This window comes from Leucoraja erinacea, chromosome 22, assembly GCF_028641065.1.
Source record: "Leucoraja erinacea ecotype New England chromosome 22, Leri_hhj_1, whole genome shotgun sequence".
Classification (NCBI taxonomy): domain Eukaryota; kingdom Metazoa; phylum Chordata; class Chondrichthyes; order Rajiformes; family Rajidae; genus Leucoraja; species Leucoraja erinaceus.
In genome coordinates, this window is record NC_073398.1 from 3,733,202 (window position 1) to 3,754,952 (window position 21,751).

Here is a 21,751-nt window from a genome sequence, read left to right on the forward strand (position 1 = left end):
TAGTCCAACCTTTCTGGTTGTGTAGTAAACACGGAGCAGGAAGTAGATAGCACAGTCGCTCCACACAGTGTGGCGGGGGGAAGCTTTGTTCCCCCCGCGGGGCCTTGACTGAGGAGAGGAGGGTAGAGGGTGACTGGGCGGTGCCCCGTCCCAGGGGCTGCAGTGGTCTGGTCTGGTTCATAGTTGAGACCCGCTCTGTAGAGCCGCAGCCGACAACGTTAAGCGCAGTCTTGAGAGAGGGAGAGAGAGAGAAAAGCAACGTGAAGTTTAAATGGAGCGTGAAGTTCTGACATCCAGGCTCTTCCTAGTTAATCATTGGGTGATTTATTGTTTGGACTTTAGAGATACAGCGCGGAAACAGGCCCTTCGGCCCACCGAGCCCGTGCCAACCAGTACATTAACACTCCTATCCTACACACTAGGGACAATTTAATAATTTACCGAAGCCAGTTAGCTAACAAACTTGTACGTATTTGGAGTGTGGGAGGAAACCCGTGCAGGTCACGGGGTGGACGTACAGACAGCACCCGTAGTCAGGATCGAACCCGGGTCTTTAACGCTGTGAGGCAGCAACTCCACCGCTGTGCCGCCCTTCCCAGCCGTTTGTTACTGAAACATTTAACCGTGAGTTATCTCAATGAGATTTGCCAAACGCGGCCAGGTGTAGATCTTGGCCAGCATAGGCAAGTTGGGCCGAAGGGCCTGTTTCCGTGCAGTATGACCCTATGACTCCCGAGTGTAGAAGGTCATTCAGCCCATTGCCTGCTCCTTTCCCAACGCCCCTCAAGTTTCTGCTCTGCCCATCCTTATGGCCAGTGAAAGATTCTGTAATAATTAACTGCAGGAATAATCTCACTACTCCTGTTTTCTTTTGTTTGTTAATCACGTCTTGTACTCACCCACCCAGCGATTCAATCACCTGTTGCCCCACCTATGGGCTGTTCTACACTGGCCTCACCGGTCAGAGCCAACCACACTATTCTGGTTTACCCTTAACTCCTCATCCCCATCTATCACAGCGACCTTTCACCCCCTTGTTTACAAAGCACTTCACCCTTTGCTCACTGATACCTTCTGATAGTTTATTGTCATGTGGACCGAGGTACAGTGAAAAACTTTTGTTGCCTGCTATCCAGTCAGCGGATTCAGATTCAATCTTTATTCAGATTCAGATTCAATCTTTATTGTCATTGTGCAGTGTACAGTACAGAGACAATGAAATGCAGTTAGCATCTCCCCCAGAAGAGCAAACATAGAATAATGGAACAGTAAAATATATATATGTACATACAGTAGCAGTAGTGCAATTTTTCTGGGGGGAAAAGTGTCGGGGGGTGGGGGTGGGGGTGGGAATGACGGCGTGACGGGCAATCACCGAGGTGCAGAGTTAAGTAGTGTAACAGCCGCAGGGACAAAGCTGTTCCTGAACCTGCTGGTCCGGCAACGGAGAGACCTGTAGCGCTTCCCAGATGGGAGGAGGGTAAACAGTCTGTGGCTGGGGTGAGAGCAGTCCTTGACGATGCTGCGTGCGAACTATAGGCTCGAGCATCGCCTGACCTGAAAGTGGTGTCCCGTGCTTTCAGCAGTAGCCTGACCTCGCTGTTCATACATGGCTTCTGATTCGGGAATGTGGTAATCCGTTTGAGGGAGGTGACACTGTTGATGGTGGAGTTGATAAAGTCCAAAACAGAGGATGTATAAGGGTCAATGTCCGTGTGGGAGCCAAGGGTGGCCTGGGCTGCAAACGCATTCCAGTCAGTGTTTCCAAAACGTGCCTTAAGTGTGGAGTCCGCCTCCTCTGACCAAACTTTAACTGTCCTCACTGTGGGTTTAACACGTCTGATGAGTGGGGAGTACTTAGGGAGCAGGAACAATTAGAGGTGATCAGACTGTCCAAGGTGGGGGAGGGGGACGGCTTTGTAAGCTTCAGCCATATTTGTGTAGACTTTGTCCAGTGTCTTGTCTTCTTTAGTGGCGAAGGAGACATGGTGGTGGAATTTGGGGAGTACAGTCTTCAGGTTGAAGTCACCCGCAACAATGAAGGCTGCCTCGGGGTTGTGAGCAGAAAGGCAATATATGATTAGCTGTGCACGCAGCATCTCTGGAGAGAAGGAATGGGTGGCGTTTTGGGTCAAGACCCTTCATCAGTCTGAAGAAGTGTCTCGACCCAAAACATCACCCATTCCTTCTCTCCAGAGATGCTGCCTGTCCCACCGAGTTAATCCAGCATTTTGTGTTATCTTCGGATGTAAACCAGCATCTGCAGTTCTTTCCCACACACACATGATTAACTGTAGCTGGTGGAATGACTGCCTCACAACAGCAGAAACGTGGGTTCGATCCTGACCTCAGGTGCTGTCTTTGTGGAGTTTACACATTTCTCCAGGTGCTCCAGTTTTCTCCCACATCCCAAAGACATGCCGGTCTGTAAGTTAATTGGTCTTTGTAAATTGCCCCTAGCATGCAGGGTGTGGATGAGAAAATGAGATAACATAGAACTCGTATGAACGGGTGATCGATGGTCGGTGTGGGCTGAAGGGCCTGTTTCCATGCAGTATCTCAAAACTAAACAAAATCTTATATGCGCAGCTTCACTCCTTACTCATAATCCTGTGCTTGGATATCTCAACATCTCCAAAGTTGGCCGTTTATTCTAAACTTGAGCCAGATTTAAATGCAGCGTTGCAGATGGGAACTAACTGTGTTTACAGGGTTTCAGCATTCCAGCAAGGAAGCAGACCACAGATAGGCACAAAATACTGGAGTAACTCCGCAGGGCAGGCAGCATCTCAGGAGAAAATAAATAGGTAATGTTTTGGGTCGTGACCCTTCTTCAGACTCTGTAACCAGAGCTTTGGTCTGGCGATGATGGCCCAGGAGAGACCGCGGACATTGGTTTAGTAGTCCTGCCCTTGGGTCGGCGGGGTTTGGTGTCCCTTTCCATTCTTGTACAGAGTGTGAGACTGTAGCAGACTTCACTGCTGCCCAGTACACCAGGAGCTCAGTGCCGTGTCTGAGATCTTGCCCTTTCCCTCAGTTGGCTGAATGCTCTGCTGGTGCCCAGAAGGAGTGTCTGTCCCAGCTGGGAGGCAGCTGTTGCAATGTGGAAAACACTCCATCTTTACCAGAGTCCTGCCATGCACCATTATCGGCATGGCAGGGACGGGGCAGATCAATAGAGGAGCTTTGCTTTGTGTATGGTTTATGTAAGGCCCATTCCCTCATTTTTCATCAAACAACTCAACAATGACTTGAAGCCTGGTCTCTCAACGTGTGCATCCCACAAGAAGAGCCAATGTGGTCCCAAAACGGGCTCCATAAAATATTGCAAACTTCCCTCTAGTTTGTTATCCCATTGTGCACCACCATTCTATTTATCGGGGCGGTGTATTGGCATATATATATGTGTGTACAGTATATGTACAGTATATATATACACAGTATATGTACAATATATATATATATGCACTTCTCCAGTAATCCCTTTCATTTTTATTTTGCAAATGTGTCTATAATATAGCACTTTATAAAACTGTCTTTTGAAAGTATGTACACAACGTCAACCATCATCCACCCTGCCTGTTACTTCAATCATTAGTGGTGTACAATTTGGTTTTAACCAATCCATGCTGCCTTTCATTTATTGAGTCATGATTTTCCAAGCAGCAGAGTCATTGACCCATAATCACAGAAACAGGCCATTTGGCCCACCTTGTTCATGATGGGCTCGTCCAATTGAATTCTCCAATTTCAGGTAACGCCCTCCTCCCTTTTTTCTCTCCTCTCTTCCTTGTGACCCACCCTGGTACGCACCCATTGCTCCAACTATCCTGGCCCCTTTCCCCTTCCCCATGTTCCCTCCCACCACTATATCCATTTCCCTAGCTTCACATTTCACTTTTCTCTTTATCTTTTGTCACCTTTTCATCTCTGGCCTTTGTCGACCCATCTGCCAAACAATGCCCACCCCCTTCTGTATCCACCTGCCATGCTTTGTCTCCCCCCACCTCTTTGCCAACCTCCCCCGACCCCCATCCCCCGACCCCCCACTACAATCAGTCTGACATTATTGCCATAGAGGAAGTGCAGAGACGGTTCACCAGACTGATTCCTGGGATGTCAGGACTGTCTTATGAAGAAAGACTGGATAGACTTGGTTTATACTCTCTAGAATTTAGAAGATTGAGAGGGGATCTTATAGAAACTTACAAAATTCTTAAGGGGTTGGACAGGCTAGATGCAGGAAGGTTGTTCCCGATGTTGGGGAAGTCCAGGACAAGGGGTCACAGCTTAAGGATAAAGGGGAAATCCTTTAAAACCGAGATGAGAAGAACTTTTTTCACGCAGAGAGTGGTGAATCTCTGGAACTCTCTGCCACAGAGGGTAGTTGAGGCCAGTTCATTGGCTATATTTAAGAGGGAGTTAGATGTGGCCCTTGTGGCTAAGGGGATCAGGGGGTATGGAGAGAAGGCAGGTACGGGATACTGAGTTGGATGATCAGCCATGATCATATTGAATGGCGGTGCAGGCTCGAAGGGCCGAATGGCCTACTCCTGCACCTAATTTCTATGTTTCTATGTTTCTATGAAGTAGGGTCCAAACGCAAAACGTCACCTATAAATGTCGCCCAGAGATGCTGCCTGACCTGCTGAGTTACACTAGCACTTTTTGTTTTATTTCCAAATAACTGTTAGCTTTGGCCCAGTTTCATGGTACTAAAGGATTTCCCAGAATTTTTGGTAGACTGATTAACCTTGTCAGATTTATGCCTGCTTCCCTTTTAGATAGAACTAAATCATCCGCAATACTCCTGCTCTCTGGCACAAACCCCATATCCAAGGAAGGTTTTTTTTTGCAGGGTATTGCTGACCAAACAGAATAAATTCTGGACTTGAGTGTCAATTGTTTTCATAGTGTGTTTTCATTAATGGATGTGCTGACCCTTGTCCAGTGTGTGTGGGAAGGAACTGCAGATGCTGGTTTAAACTGAAGGTGGACACAAAAAGCTGGAGTAACTCGGCGGGTCAAGCGGCATCTCTGGAGAAACGAAATAGGTGACATTTCGGGTTGAGACCCATCTTCAGGCTGAGAGTCAGGGGAGAGTGAAACGAGAGATATAGATGGTGATATCGATATAGAACAAATTAAGGAAAGATATGCAAAAAAGTAACAATTACACTGTCTATCCCCTTCCTAGTTTAAAGACTTTAACGTCATAGGTAGACAAAATTGCTGGAGAAACTCAGCGGGTGCGGCAGCATCTATGGAGCGAAGGAAATAGGCAACGTTTCGGACCGAAACGTTGCCTATTTCCTTCGCTCCATAGATGTTGCCACACCCGCTGAGTTTCTCCAGCAATTTTTGTCTACCTTCGATATTCCAGCATCTGCAGTTCCTTCTTGAACACTTTAACATCATAGATTTTGCGATGGCCCATATTAAATGTGAGTAAAGATACAGAAGATGAATGAAATTGCATGTAAAGAAAGGTGGCCACATAATGGTAACTTTTGCTAAAGCTGCTAAAATCTTAATGGACTGGCATGTAGAGGAAGATGACATCCTGCAGTGCGTCGATGTGTTGCTCCGCTCCTGCACCCTACATCTCAAAAAAAGATTTGTGCACATGTTGTTGGATATGCAAACTGATAATGGACAGCAAGGTTTATGGCACATCTGAGAACGAGAGTACCAAAGATAGACACGAAATGCAGGATTAACACAGTGGGTCAGGCTGCATCTCTGGAGAAGAGGGATAGGTGACGTTTCAGGTCGCGGCTCTTCATTAGACACATACCAACACTCCACCTCCTCAACCAAAGGACTCAAAGTCAAAACAGAGGCAGAAAGATGACGAAAAGATATAATCTGCAGTTCCTTGTGTCTTCATCTTAAATAATCATTGTAGTTCCTCGCGTCTTCATTTTAAATCCAATCTTTTATCAGAAACACTCCAAGAACTTCATGGAATGAAACTCCACTCTTCTCATTCCTCGTTCTCTAGATCAGAGAGCAGCACCAGCATTTATTGCTTATTCCTCACTGCCCTTGACCAGGTGACCGTGAGCTGCCCTTGACCAGGTGACCGTGAGCTGCCCTTGACCAGGCCCTTGACCAGGTGACCGTGAGCTGCCCTTGACCAGGTGACCGTGAGCTGCCCTTGACCAGGTGACCGTGAGCTGCCCTTGACCAGGTGACCGTGAGCTGCCCTTGACCAGGTGACCGTGAGCTGCCCTTGACAAGGTGACCATGAGCTGCCCTTGACAAGGTGACAGTGAGCTGCCCTTGACCAGGTGACCGTGAGCTGCCCTTGACCAGGTGACCGTGAGCTGCCCTTGACCAGGTGACCGTGAGCTGCCCTTGACCAGGTGACCGTGAGCTGCCCTTGACCAGGTGACCGTGAGCTGCCCTTGACCAGGTGACCGTGAGCTGCCCTTGAGCAGGTGACCGTGAGCTGCCCTTGTTAACCACTGCAGTGCTTCTGGTGAAGATGCACGCTCTCACAGTCCTGTCAGGGAGTGGGTTCCAGGATTCAGACCCAATGGCAATGGAAGAACAGAAAAATGTTTTCAAGTCAGGATGGTGTGTGACTTGGAGGGGAACCTGCAGGCCGTTGTGTTCCCCTGCACCCGCTGCCCTTGTATTCCCTGGTGGTAGAGGTGGTGGGCTTGGGAGATGCTGCCAGTGGCTCCTCGGCGAGTAATGGCAGTGCATTTTGTAGATGGTAAGGGCTGCAGCCACTGTGCACCAATAGTGGAAGCAAGGTATGTGTAGGGTGGAGGGAGTGACAGCTAACTGGGATGCTTTGACCTGGATGGTGTTGAACTTCCTAAGAATTGTTGGATCTGCACTCACCCAGGCAAGTTTAAGGGATCCCATCACACCCTTGCCTTGTGCCTTGCGGTTGATGGGAAGGCTTTGGGGTATCAAGAGGGGAGTCACCATCAGTACCCAGCCTCTGATCTACTCTTGTAACCACATGATATATATATAGCAGGTCCAGTTGAGTTTCAATGATATCCATAGGATGTAGATGGGGAAGGGCTCTGTGATGGTGATCCATTGAATGTCAATGGTAGGCGGACATGTTGGAGATGATCATTACCTGATACTCTCGTAGCGCAAATGTTACTATGTATCGGCCCATGCCCAAATATTTCCAGGTCTTGCTGTAGGTAGTGAAGACCTGATGGTATGGTTGGGCATTTAAAAAACACTTGTCATGGAAAGAAGGCAGGAACGGGGTACTGATTGGGGATGATCAGCCATGATCACATTGAATGGCGGTGCTGGCTCAAAGGGCCGTATGGCCTACTCCTGCATCTATTGTCTATTGTTTATTGTTTATGGACTGGAGTTATGCATTAGCCAGGCCAAATGTGCTCCCTTGTGGGACATAAATGGCTTATTACAACAATCCACTAGCATTCATGATGATAAATCATTGAGGCCCTTAGTTATTTTTTTCTAAATTTAATTTAACTGAATTTAAAATCCCACAGCTGCTGGTTCAGATCTCTGGATTATTAATCCTGTAATTTGATCACTGCGCCACCAATGTTAATGACAGGCACGAGCAGTTATCACATATTGAAATTCTGTGACAAGTTTAATGGCCAATTAATGCAGCAATTTCATGAAAATTGTCAGAGATTGAGCACAGTTATGGTGTTTCATATATGTGCAATTGATTAGCATTCTGTGGCTGTTTGGAGTCTAAAGGACATCTCTGTCACAAATTGCTGATCAATTTACACAGCAATCCTGGTTTGCACTATTCAACCCCCTGTTGTTTATTCTGCAAATTCTGATCCATAATGCAACTAGTTAATTCTATAACTGGGGTGAGATTGTTAAAGTTGAGGTGCTTTCAGAACAAAATGATCATAGATTGTGCATGGTACCAGAGAACTGGATTTGATCCTGACTACGGGTGCTGTCTGTATGGAGTTTTATACGTTCTCCCCGTGACCATGTGGGTTCTCTCCGGGTGCTCTGGTTTCCTCCCATATTCCAAAGGCGTACAGATTTGTGGACAAATTGGCTTGGTATCATTGTAAATTGTCCCTAGTGTGTAGGATAGTGTGGGGATCACTGACGGCGTGGACTCAGTGGCCGTAAGGGCCTGTTTCAGCGCTGGATCTCTAAACTAAACTAAAATTAAAGTAATGCTGGGCGCTTGATCCAAAGACGGGGTTTGTTGGAAACACTCAGTGGGTCAGGCAGTGGCTGTGAAGTGGCAAGCAGAGATCATGCTTTAGGCGAATGATCCTTCGTCTATCATCGTGATATGGGTTTAAACCTTCTCGGTTCTATAGTGATGTCAAGTTGAGTTGAAACGTTGATGCTGTTTTCCCTCTTCATGGATGCTGCTTGATCTTCTGAATGTTTCCAGTGCTTTTGTTTCAGACATTTGATGGAGTTATATTGGTGGATGGTGAACAGATATAGTTAGAGCAGGATTTTACACCAACAGTATAGGAAGTTTGGAATATATCCAAGAAGGCTGTGGGTGCCAGGGTTATTGGCCAGCATGTATGTTGTAGGCCGCAGGACCTGCTCCAGTGCTGTACTGTTCTAAGTTTGAGTTGCAGAGTTTAACCTAAAGATTGCAGTTGTCCAAGGTGCAAGTTAACCAAGGTGATCTGGATTGAATGTGGATGAATGGAATCTTGTAGCTAAGTTTCAGAGCAGGCTCAGGGAGGCAAATGTGGGGAAATTTAACTGTTCTCTAGTAATAAGTTCATGTTCATCAGTTCTAGGAACAGATTTAGGTCATGTGGCCCATCAAGTCTACTCCACCATTCAATCATGGCTGATCTATCTTTCCCTCTCAAACCCTGTCTCCTGCCTTCTCCCCATAACCCCTGACACCTATACTAATCAAGAACCTGTCAGTCTCTGCCTTAATAATACCTATTGATTGCCTCCGCAGTTTCTGTGGCAATGAAATCCACAGATTCACCACCCTCTGAATAAATTCCTCCTCATCGCCTTTCTAAAGGTACATCCTTTAATTTTTAGACTATGGCCTCTATTCCTAGACCCTCCCATTAGTGGAAACATCCACAGCATATCCACTCTATCCAGGCCTTTCACTATTCGGTAAGCTTCAATGAGGTCCCTCCTCATCTTTCTAAACTCTAGCGAGTGGAGGCCCGGTGCCATGAAATGCTCATCAAATGTTAACCCAATCATTCCTGGGATCATTCTTATAAACCTCCCCTGGACCCTCTACAATGCCAGCCCATCCTTCCTCAGGTATGGGGCCCAAAACCGATCTGGTAATGGGGGATATCATTGCGAAGCTAGTGGAGCTGCTGCCTCACAGCTCCAGCAACCCGTCTAGATCCTGTCATTTGGTGCTGTCTGCCTAGACTGTGTGGGATTCCCACAGGTGCCCCAGTTGGCTCCCGTATCCTAAAAACATGGGTTGGTTAGTTAATTTGCCACTGAAAACTACCTCAATACCCATGTACTATGTGGGAGTTGATGAAAATTGGGGAGAATAAAACTAAAGTAGGTTTACATAGAAACATAGAAATTAGGTACAGGAGTAGGCCATTCGGCCCTTCGAGCCCTGCACCGCCATTCAATATGATCATGGCTGAACATCCAACTCAGTATCCCGTACCTGCCTTCTCTCCATACCCTCTGATCCCCTTAGCCACAAGGGCCACATCTAACTCCCTCTTAAATATAGCCAATGAACTGGCCTCGACTACCCTCTGCGGCAAAGAGTTCCAGAGATTCACCACTCTGTGTGAAAAAAGTTCTTCTCATCTCGGTTTTAAAGGATTTCCCCCTTATCCTTAAGCTGTGACCCCTTGTCCTGGATTTAATGGAGGATTAGTGGATTATGGTTGGCACAGACTCAATAGGCCAAATTATTTGTTTTCAGTATTTACTTCACTGAGTACTTACATACACAGAGGAAACGAAAAATTGTTTCTCAGTTCCTGTCAGTGCAATTAATAAAAACAGAGTAAATACATACAACTTTAAAATTAACTTATCTAAAATAGACTTTAAAATTGAACTAAAAAACAGACATTCAGACCGGACAGTGGCTTTGCTTTGACAGGTGTCTAGCTGTCAAAGTATGGGCGAGGTTAGGTGTGTTGGTGTATGATGTACGGGGTCCGTTAACCAGTTTTATTGCCTGTGGGATGAAGCTGTGTAGCATTCTGCTGGTTCTGCAGCTGATGCTCCTGTACCTCTTCCCAGATGGCAGAATGGAGAAGATGTGGTGTGATGGATGATAGGGGTCCTTAATAATGGAGATGGCTCTGCGGATGCTGCGCTTCTGATAGATCTCCAACAGGAAAGGGAGTGGAGCACCAATGATCCTACTGGCTGTCTTCACTATCCTGTTAAGTTCCCTGCTGTGCTTGTATACTGATGTACAGTTGAGGGATCGAGTCTGTAGGAGTTTATGGGAATATGGGGAGAATAAAACTAAAGTGGGTTTAATGTAGAATTAGTGGATTATGGTTACCTCAATCAGCCAAAGAGCCTGTTTCCCTGCTGTACCCTTCTACGACAAAACAACCTCCTGTCCTGAAGAAGGATTCTGACCCAAAACGGTGCCTGTCCATTCCCTCCAGAGATGCTGCCTGACCCACTGAGTTACTCCAGCACTTTCTGTTTTACACAAGGTACCAGCACCTGCAGTTCCTTGTGTCTCCAATTTTCCACCCTGCTCATTGATAGCTGGCCATGCTGAGCTGGTGAGATGAATGCCCCTTCCGGCATCCCATTGTACAGTTGTACGTGTCTGGGTAGGGGAATGTTGGGGTTGAGAGAGAGAGATAGATCAGCGATGATTGAATGGCTACACATAGACTTGATGGGCCGAATGGCCTAATTCTGCTCCTATTGCAGAAATTTGTGGACGCAGCCCAGACCATCACACAAACCAATCTCCCTTGACCATTGACTCCATTTACACCTCAAGCTGCCTCGGCAAGGTCAGCAGCGTAATCAAGGACGAGTCGCATCCTGGCCACTCCCTCTTCTCCCCTCTCCCATCAGGCAAAAGGTACAGAAGTGTGGAAACGCTCACCTCCAGATTCAGGGACATTTCTTCCCAGCAATTATCAGGCAACTAAACCATCCTACCACCACCTGAGAGCAGTCCTGAACTACTGGCTACCACCCTGGTGACCCTCGGACTAACTTTGATCGGACTTTGCTGGCTTTACCTTGCACTAAAAGTTATTTCCTTATTCGTGTATCTGTATACTGTGAATGGGTCGATTGTAATCATGTATTGTCTGATTAGCACACAACAAAAGCTATTCACTCCCTTGGTACACATAATAATATACTAAACTAAACTAAGTAAACTAAACAAAACTATCACTTATGATCGTTGAGGGGATATCAGTTCAAAAAACTGGCATGTGTACAAAGATTTGTTCTACGGACAGCAGAACTAGTTTTCTCTCTCCACTCTTAGTTAATGTTCTTTCTTACGTGACTTTGAGGCCATTCTTTATAGTACTGTGAAGATATGATTACAGAATGGAGTAGTTTCTAACCTGTAGACAAAATAGACTTAAGGATGCCAGTTGTTACCTGGGAACAGCCTGCAGCTTAAAAAAGGTATTAAATATATTAAAAAATACACTAAATATATTACGAGGATGTTGCCAGGACTCCAGGGCCTGAGCTGTAAGGAGAGGTTGAGCAAGCTTGGCTTTTATTCCATGTATTGCAGGAAGATGGTGGGTAATCTTATGGAAGCAAATAAGATCATGGGAGGATTACATAGGGTGAATGCACAGAGTCTCTTTCACACAAATGATGGTAGGTGTATGGAACAAGCTGCCATAGGAGGTAGTTGTGTCAGGTACTATCGCAATGTTTAAGAAACATTTAGACAGGTACATGGATAGGAGGGACAGGTTTGGAGGGATATGGGCTAAACACAGGCAGGTGAGACTAGTGTAGCTGGGACACGTTGGTCGGCGTGGGCAAGGTGGACCAAAGGACCTGTTTCTACACTGTATCACTCAATGACTGTATCTAACAGCAGGCTACTGACCTTGTATGACTTCAGGGCCTTGAGTGCAATTGTCTGGATAGGAACAGCCTGAATCAGGCATCCTCAAAAATAGATTAATGTATTGGGTATCCCTCGATTGCAACAAAAACATAAGGAAAAGGGCGGAGATGGACACAAAATGCTGGAGTAACTCAGCCGGACAGGAACCATCTCTGGAGAGAAGGGTGACATTTTGGGTCCAGATCCTTCTTCAGACGACCCGAAACGTCACCTATTCCTTCTCTCCAGAGATACTGCCTGTCCCGCTGAGGTACTCCAGCATTTTGTGTCCATCTTCGGTTTAAACCAGCATCTGCAGTTCCTTCCTACACATAAGGAAAAGGCAATTCCCATTGTGGAAGTAATTTGTTCCAAATGCAGGGTCGAGCAGTGAGAATTAACGGTGAGGACAGGGAGCATGAGCTGGAGTGGTGGCACTGGGCCAGCAGATCAAGAGTTCAAATCCTACCATCACTCAGGGGAGATGAACGCAGTAACAATCTCTGCTAACTACACAGTCGGTTCAGTGAGTTCAGGGCAGGGCAGGTTGTGAACACAGCAAACACATCAATTTATTCAAAACATTATTTGAAGTGCACAGGAAACAGAATTTGGGAAAGAAATTAGCACAAACACCCAATTAAAAGTCGGGTAAACTTTCAAGAAAAATACCATAACTAGAGGATAGCTGCGTGTTAAATCAATCCCTCTACTCGCTGGTGTTTAGAGGGATAAGCGGGGACCTGATTAGAAACTTACCAAACAGTGAAAGGCCTGGATAGAGTGGATGTGGAGAGGATGTTTCCACTAGTGGGGGAGTCTAGGACTAGAGGTCATAGCCTCAGAATTAAAGGATGTTCCTTTAGGAAGGAGATGAGGAATTTAGTCAGAGGATGGCGAATCTGTGGAATCCAATATCACAGAAAGCTGTGGAACCCAAATCAATGGATATTTTTTAAGGCAAAGATAGTTAGGTTCTTGATTAGTACGAGTATCATCGGTTATGGGGAGAAGGCAGGAGAATGGGGTTAGGGGGATAGATCTGCCATGATTGGATGGCGGAGTAGACTTGATGGGCCGAATGGCCTAATTCTGCTCCTATCTCTTATAAACTTATGAACTCTCTTCCTGGCTCAGGAAGCGTAACTGATTGTGAGCATCACTGATAGACGTCCCTGATCAATGTCCCTGATCGACAGTCCTCATTGCCATGGGTGCCTGATCCTCAGCAATGGTTCAATGGTGTTGTATTTGTCACACGTGCAACTGCACAGTGAAATTATTTTTGCATATATTACACATGCGGCGCCGCCATTTTTGGCGCCATTACTCAATGTCCAAAGTCCGGTCGGCCCGCACGCTCGATGTAGTGGAGCAGTTTCATCGAGCCGACGTCCCTCTCCTCTCTCGGCCATCTTTGTGCCTCCTGCAGCTGACCTTTAAGGCGCTGGAGACATTACCCCGGTTCACCGTCCCACCGGCCCTTGCTCCGCCCAACTGACATCTCCAGCGGCCCCATCCCGGTTACCCCGACCGACAAGCCTTGATTGACCGCGGGTTGCCAGCTTCCAATGGGAATAACGTTTCTTTAAACACTGTTCTACCATGTGTAGTTGCAGTTGGATTGCTGTAAAAGCAACTTTGTGATCCATGTATTTCCAATGTCTGGATAGACACTCCATAACAGTCTGATCGATGATATAGATCACGGATTGGGTGCACAGTTGTCCGCTCAGAGTGCAGACTATTTGAAGAGTCATCTGGTCTCTGGGAACAAAAAATATCTTTCAGATTTGCACCAGGCAGTGATTTCAGCTGCTGCTTAGAAACAGGAAGCATGATGTGACAATAAATAAGTCTTTCTCACCATTCATCCTCCTGCTTCTCAGTTTAGTTACGGCTGCATTCCCGACGTGCAGTCACTGTGCGAAATGAATGTTAAACTCCTGCACGTCTAGTCTTCCTCAGGCTTAGCATGGACAGGCCAGATGTGCCAGGACTCGTATGCGCATTGATTTAGTTCAGTTTAGTTTACAGCGTGTAAACAGGCCAATTGGCCCACTGCGTCCATGCTGACCAGCGATCTCCTACACACATACATTGGGGACAATTTACAATTTTTACCAAAGCCTATTAACCTGTAAATCTCTATGCCTTTGGTGTGTGGGAGGAAACCGGAGCACCCGGAGAAAACCCACGCAGGTCACGGTGAGCATGTACGAGTCCGTACAGACAGCACCCGTGGTCAGGATCGAACACGAGTCCCTAGCGCTGTAAAGCAACTCTACCGCTGTGCCACTGTGTTGCCCTAATCTTGGGATCCAGGTACAGAGCTCACAGGAAGTTGATATACAAGGACACAGAGTGGTGAAGAAGGCCACTTCATCGGTCAGGGCATCGAGCATAAGTGTCAGGAAGCCATGATGCAGCTTCATCTGACTTTAGTTAGGCCACATTCAGAGAATTGTGTGCAGTTTTGGTGCAAGAAGTGGAGGCTTTGGAGAAGGTGCTGGGTTGCTGCCTGGATTGGAGGATCATGCACAACAGGAGGGATTAATTTCATTTAGCATAATGTTCGGCACTTTGCCATCGTGGGCCGAAGGGCCTGTCCCTGTGCTGTACTGTTCTATGTAGGAAGGAACTGCAGATGCTGGTTTAAACCAAAGATAGACACAAAATACTAGAGTAACTCAGCGGGACTGGCAGCATCTCTGGAGAGGAGGAATGGGTGACGTTTCGGGTCGAGACCCTTCTTCAGACTGATCTGAAGTATATCTGAAGAAGGGTCTCAGCCTGAAACAGAGATTCTTTCTCTCCAGAGATGCTGCCTGTCCCTCTGAGTTACTCCAGCATTTTGTGTCTACTGTATTGTTCTATGTTGTACATGGTGAAGCAGTGCATAACTATCGGCCCAGGATGGCATCAGGAGCACAATCAGGACACACCATTGGGCAGGAGTTGAGGAGAGAAGATTCAACCTGTGCTTGGCGTAAGGGTCCCTGTGCTCGAGGATAGTAAATGGAAGAGAGATGTGGAAATGAAATATCAGGTTTCACTGTGGCATTTGCCCCACAGGGGATAGCATTTCTTGTCTAAACTCACATAGGAACATTAACTCTGCAAGTGAGCCTCTAGATAGGGACCTGATCCTACAGAACCTACCATCAACTGTGGAAGGAACGGAGAATACTTCAACAACATGACTAAGGGCCCAGACCCGAAACATTGTCTTTCCAATTCGCTCTGCAGATGCTGCCTGACCTGCCTGACCTGCTTAGTTCCTCCTGCAGTTTGTTCTTTGCTGACGAAAGGGAGAGCTTATTTTAATGGGATTGGAGTCCTAAATTAGTCAGTTTCCCCTTCCCTGATGAGCATTGTATGTAAACAGGCTTTCTAGGTGAACTCCTCTACAAGGGTAGCTATGTCCCACACAGGTCTCTCCTCACCTTACTACAGGTCCACCACAGATTATCCAGCACCCTTGGTTCCAGAGCCTTGCTGGATTGTCCATTATCCTAGAGGAATCTGCCGTTATCGGAACGGTCCGCATAGGCTGCCGAGGAGCCGAGATATCGGCCCGCAGAGTTGGCCTCGGACGTCAGCAATGTGGATGGATTTGCCGGCTCCAGTCAGACCACAGTTCCAGAGCCCCGGCCACAGGGGGCAATTTCGATCGGCCACGGAAGGCAGATCTGGGAACGGATCTGTTGGATCGGAATTCCAGAGCCCTGACCGCATTTGACCCGGATTGGCACGGAAGTCCCGATGAGGTTGAGATTGGCCACCTCACCCGGCCTGGAACGCCTAATTTTAGGGGGGACTTCCAGGGGGTGGGGATTTCAAGTGTATTTATGCAATTTCTGTCCAGATTTTGTCCAGATTAGTGGAAGCGCCGGACCACCAGTGGCTGGAAAATGTGGGGTGGGCCTGTACTTGCCATCCAACATCACTTCCTCCAGCCTCTTTGGCTAGTGGTATCATGGGATATGGAGAGAAGGCAGGCACGGGTTTTTGATTGGGGATGATCAGCCATGATCACAATGAATGGCGGTGCTGGCTCGAATAGCCTCCTCTAACACCTATTTTCTATGTATCTATGTGTCTATGTTTCTTCCTCGTGGATTAGTTGAGCAGCGCCTTAAATGCATCTGTGTTATCCACCCTGCTTCATTCCCACCGCTTTGAGAGAAGGGCTTCGCAAAGTTCCATACTGGATTTAAACCACCATTACCGTGAGCGTTGTGGTAATTTTGCCAATGGCAGCTTTTCATTTCTAGAGTTTGAAAAGTGATCTTTGGAACTACCATGGTGGAATTAAACTCTAGTTTGCATAGCTGATTAAGTTCCATGACATGATCGCCACACATTCCCCACAGAGCGTTCACAATCCCATGCTAATGTAGAAACACGATAATCCACATAATTTAATTCCTGTCATACTTTAGCACTAGGTTTTCTGCTCCTCGTATAAACTGTCAGAAAAAATGGTATGGCAATAATATTGTTTGAGATTTATTAGCCTTTAAGGGAAAATTTCTGTCCCTTTGATATACTGAATCCATTAGCTGAAGAATTGATATATTTAGTCCATAAATGTAATCTGCTGAATCATAAATCTTAAGAATAATTCATTTTGGTTCTGTTTCTGACATAGGAGGCCATTTCAGCCCATTGAGCCAGTACTGTCTCACAATGCAATCCTATTTCATCCTACATTTTCCCCCTACCTATTTAGTTTAGTTTAGTTTAAAGATACAGCATGAAAACCGATTCTTCGGCCCACCGAGCCCGCGCCGACCAGCGATCCCCGCACACTAACACTATCCTACACACACTAGGGACAATTTACATTTATACCAAGTCAATTAACCTACAAACCTGGAGTGTGGGAAGTAACCGAAGATCTCGGAGAAAACCCACACGGACACAGGGAGAACGTACAAACTCCGAACAGACAGCACCCATATTCGGGATCGAACCCGGGTTTCTGGCGCTGTAAGCTCTGAAAGGCAGCAACCCGTGCCACCCTATTCTGTCCACATTTCCTTCGACTCTCTCCAGATACTGCCATGTGAGGTAATTTACTGCATCCAGTTAACCAAGCCACCTACACGCCATTATGATTTGGGAGGAAACTGGAACGCCTGGGTGGGAGCACAAGTGGTCACAGGGAGAACATGCAAACTCCACACAGGTATTACCAGAGGTCAGGATTGAACTTGGCCCACTGGAGCTGTAAAATGGCTGCCCTACCAGCTGTGCCAGTGTTAATCTGAGACCCAACTTCCCTTCCGTTGACTCCATCTACACCTCATGCTGCCTTGGCAAGACCACCAGGATAATCAAGGACCAGTCGCTCCCCGGCCACTCCCTCTTCTCCCCTCACCCATCGGGCAAAAGGTATAGAAGTGTGAAAACGCACACCTCCAGATTCAGGGACAGTTTCTTCCCAGATGTCGTCAGGCAACTGAACCATCCTACCACACCCAGCGGAGCACTTCTGAGCTATTATCTACCTCGTTGGAGAATGTTGGTCTATCATTGATCGGATTTATCTGGACTTTATCTTGCACTAAACGTTATTCACATTATTCCCTTTATCATGTATCTGTACTCTGTGGACGGCTCGATTGTAATCGTGTATTGTCTTTTCGCTGACTGGTTAGCACGCAACAAGAGCTTTTCACTGTACCTTGGTACACGTGACAATAAACTAAACTTAAAAAAAGGGACGACAGATGGCACAATGGGCTAAGTGTTCGGCTGGCGACCGGAAGGTAGCCGGTTCGAATCCCGCTTGGAGTACATACTGTCGTTGTGTCCTTGGGGCAAGACATTACATTACATTAATTACATTACATTTACACACAGGCAAAGGTGGGTGAACCTTTGCCTGTGTGTAAATGTAATGTAATTATGTGAAGCACTTTGGGGTCAATGCAAGTTGACTAAAAATGTGCTATATAAATAATATTATTATTAAACTAGACCAGGAGCATTTAATAGGAGGACTGGTCCGAGGCTTGTATGAGTGAGTTTTCAGCAGTGTTTTGGAGAAGGAAAGTGAAAGGAGTTCTGGGAGGGTATACCTGGTCTGCAGCAGGTATGATTGTTCATGAGGGGACTTAACCTGGGGTAGGAGGAGTGTGCGGAAGGAAGATGGGGACAAGAGGGAGTAGGGAGTGTGGGAAGAGGAGAAGTGGGGGGAGGGGGGCAAGTTTCACCAAGTGAGCTGGAGAGATGGAAATGGGAGGGCAAGGGGAGGAGAGGAGCAGGGTGGGGTTGGGAGAGGGGAGGTTGGATACCATGTAAGGGGAGTGTAGGGTGGAAACGAAGGGTGGCGAGAACCTTTAGAGATGAGGAGAGTGTTAGGCAGCCGAATTGCAAGCGAGGAGAGGAGGAAAGTGAGAGCTTTGAAGTGAGTCCCGTCGGCAAGAAGGCAGTGTTTCCGTGATGGGCAGAGTAATGGAGAAATATTGGGCCTCACTTGGGGAGGGAGTTTTTACCACGTCGGAAGTACAGCAGAGTTCCTGAGACAACTTTGGAGGTCAGGCTGGACAGTTGAGAGCGAACCTGAGGGCCCTGTCCCACTTTCCCGAGTTATTCACGAACTCTCCCGAGTTTCTCCCTTGATTCAAACTCGGAGAATCACAGTAATAGCCAACCGTAGGTACTCGGGGCTATTTTCTTTATTTGTGGACATTTTTCAACATGCTGAAAAAACGTCCCGCCTTACCTGATGCCCCGAGTACCTACGGCTGGCATTACGAGCCGCTACGAAACATCTACGGACTCCTACGAGCTCGCTACCGTCATTCCCCGACAATCGCCGAGTTCGAATCAAGGGGAAAACTCGGGAGAGTTTGTGAGTAACTTGGGAAAGTGGGACAGGGCCTTGACACAGCGGGAGCTGCCATGGTCCTGGGTTCTGGTCCATTCTGCGGCCAGGGCCCTAGGCTCCTGGTCACGATGGTGCCATGGTACTGCGGTATGGTTCATAATGCCGTGGCAGTCCTGGTTCTGCAATGGTCCAAGGGTCCAGTTCACCGTGACACCAGGGTCCTGGAATCTGGTAGTAGTGCTGGGGTCCTTGTGTTGCCATGTTCCTGGTGCCGTCAGGGTACTGGTGTACCGGGGTCCAGATTCAGCTGCTGACGGGGTCCTCGTGCCCCCAGGGACCCAAAGTCTGGTCTCTGATGGCACCAGGGTCCAGGAGCCCAGTGTCTGGTGCTGCTGTGGCCCCTAGTGCCACTGGCACTCAGCTTCCATGACTTGAGATTTTGGACCCATGGGAACCCACCTGGGGGGGGGCCAGTGAGCAGACCGGCTGCGGGAGGAAGGGCATTACATCGACGGGGGACGGGGCGGCTGGAGGCTCTGCAACAGCCTGGGGCTCGGGTGGACGGGGCACCGCTCCTAGAGGCCGAGCACGTGGACCGCCCGCGGCCTACAGCGGTGGAGGACACCACGGCTACGCTTGGCCAGGCCGACCCTGCAACGTCGCCATGACAACAGACATTCATGGTCAGGTCAGGATCCCCGCGCTTACAACAACTGGGACTTGAAAATAGTGCCAAACTGGTGACTCCGTAAACTGCCCCAGTATACTGCTACTATGCACTTGCATAATATCTGAGATGCTTAGTTTAATTTAGTTTAGATATTCGATTTATTTCAAGGGGTTAAAGGAATCAACTGATATGGGGGAAAAGCAGTAATGAGGTACTGATTTTATATGCAGCCATGATCATATTGAATGGCGGTGCTGGCTCGGGCCGAATGGCCTATTCCTGCACATATTTTTCTATGTTTCCATACAGCGCAGAAACAGGCCCTTTGGCCCACTGCAACCTGCAATCCCCACACATTTACATTATCCCACACACACTAGGGACAATTTACATTTATACCAAGCCAGTTAACCCACAGACCTGCACGTCTTTGGAGGGTGGGAAGAAACCGAAGATGTCGTTGAAAACCCACGCAGGTCACAGGGAGAACGTACAAACTCCGTACAGACAGCAGCCATAGTCAGGATGGAATCTGGGTCTCTGGCACTGTAAGGCAGCAACTCTATCACTGCACCACCCTGTTTGTCTATGATGTATCTAAGTGCTTATGTATAATGATACTTGTACAGAACCGTATACAAAATGTAATTTCACTGTACCTCAGTACAGGTGACAAATAAAGTACTGTACCATCGTACATGGTTTGTGTTGCTGACCTGTCCTTCTCCTTGATCTTGCAGGCCGACCGCTCGGATATGAGCAACCTCGCTCTGCCAGGGAACATGAGGCGGGGGGGCTCGGACACCAACCTGAACCTCAGCGTGACAGACGGGCTGCTGGAGCTGCAGAGCGACCGGCTGACGGCAGACAAGCTGAAGCAGAAGGTGCTGAAGGTGACGGAGCAGCTGCGGGTGGAGCAGGAGCAGCGGGATGCCAACGTGACCGAGTACCTGAAGCTGGTGAGCAGCGCGGACAAGCAGCAGGCCCGCCGGGTCAAGCAGGTCTTCGAGAAGAAGAACCAGAAGTCGGCCCACAGCATCGCCCAGCTGCAGAAGAAGTTCGACCACTACCACCGCAAGCTGAAGGAGGCCGAGCTGAACGGGGTGCGGCACTCCAAGGAGGGTCTGCGGGGCTCGCAGCAGAACGTGAGGGAGGTGAGCGGCAGCACGGCGAGGCTGGCGGCGGCTCCGAGCGTGGAGGGCGGCCGCGGGCTCCCGGGGGTCACCCTAACCCCGCCGGCCTTTGTCTTCAACAAACCGCGGGAGCTCGCCAACCTGATCCGCAACAAGTTCGGCAGCGCCGACAACATCGCCCAGCTGAAGAACTCCATGGAGGACTTTCAGCGGGACGCCGGCCACCGGGCACTGAGTGGCAGCGCGGTACTGGTGTCCAAGGCCAAGTATGCCAGCGACGACGAGGCCTCCAGCCCCAGCGTCTCCGGAGACAGCAACGGCAACTCCGACTTTGGCGTCAAAGACACGGCCAGCCCAAAGTCCAGCTCCCTGGAGAGGGAGCACAGCAAGCTGCCCGCAGTCCTAGAGGAACTCCGCGAAATGAAAGAAGCACAGTCACAGCTGGCAGCGGACATCCAAAACTTAAAGGCTCAGTTTAACAGAGACTATGGCATCGTCACACAATCACTGCAGGAGGAACACTACAGGTAAACAGTTTGTCTACGTCTCACTTTATTACACAGCGCCATGATTTTGATTGATACTTTATTATCACGTGTACTTGGTACAGGAGATTCTTTGTTTGCATACAGTACAAGTAGTTTAGTTTAGCGATGCAGCGTGGAAACAGGCCCTTCGGCCCACCGGGTCCGCACCGACCAGCGCTCCCTGCACATCAAAAAAAAAAAAAAATGAAAATGAAATGATTCAATTTATTGTCATTGTCAGTGTACAGTACAGAGACAACGAAATGCATTTTTAGCATCTCCCTTGAAAGGGAGACACAGGGCGTCGCGGTGTGCCCGCGCCTGCCGCCGTACATTCCATTACAGGCAAAGGTGGGTGAAGTGTCTTGCCCAGGGACACAACGACAGTATGCACTCCAAGCGGGATTTGAACCGGCTACCTTCCGGTCGCCAGCCGAACTCTTAGCCCATTGTGCTATCTGTCGCCCTGTCAACACTACCTTACACACACTAGGGACAATTTAACATTTTATACCAAGCCAATTAATCTCC

The 21,751-nt window shown here is 48.0% G+C and overlaps 1 protein-coding gene across 4 annotated transcripts in view; it reads left to right on the plus strand.

Annotated features, from left to right (window-relative positions):
* The window catches only part of tmcc3 (transmembrane and coiled-coil domain family 3), a 112,142-nt gene that overhangs the window by 71,961 nt on the left and 18,430 nt on the right, over positions 1-21,751 (plus strand). For all 4 annotated transcript variants that reach the window (XM_055652795.1, XM_055652793.1, XM_055652794.1 and 1 more), the window contains one exon: positions 20,301-21,220. In XM_055652795.1, coding sequence (XP_055508770.1) covers positions 20,301-21,220 — 920 coding nt within the window. The remainder of the gene's footprint in view (positions 1-20,300; positions 21,221-21,751) is intronic.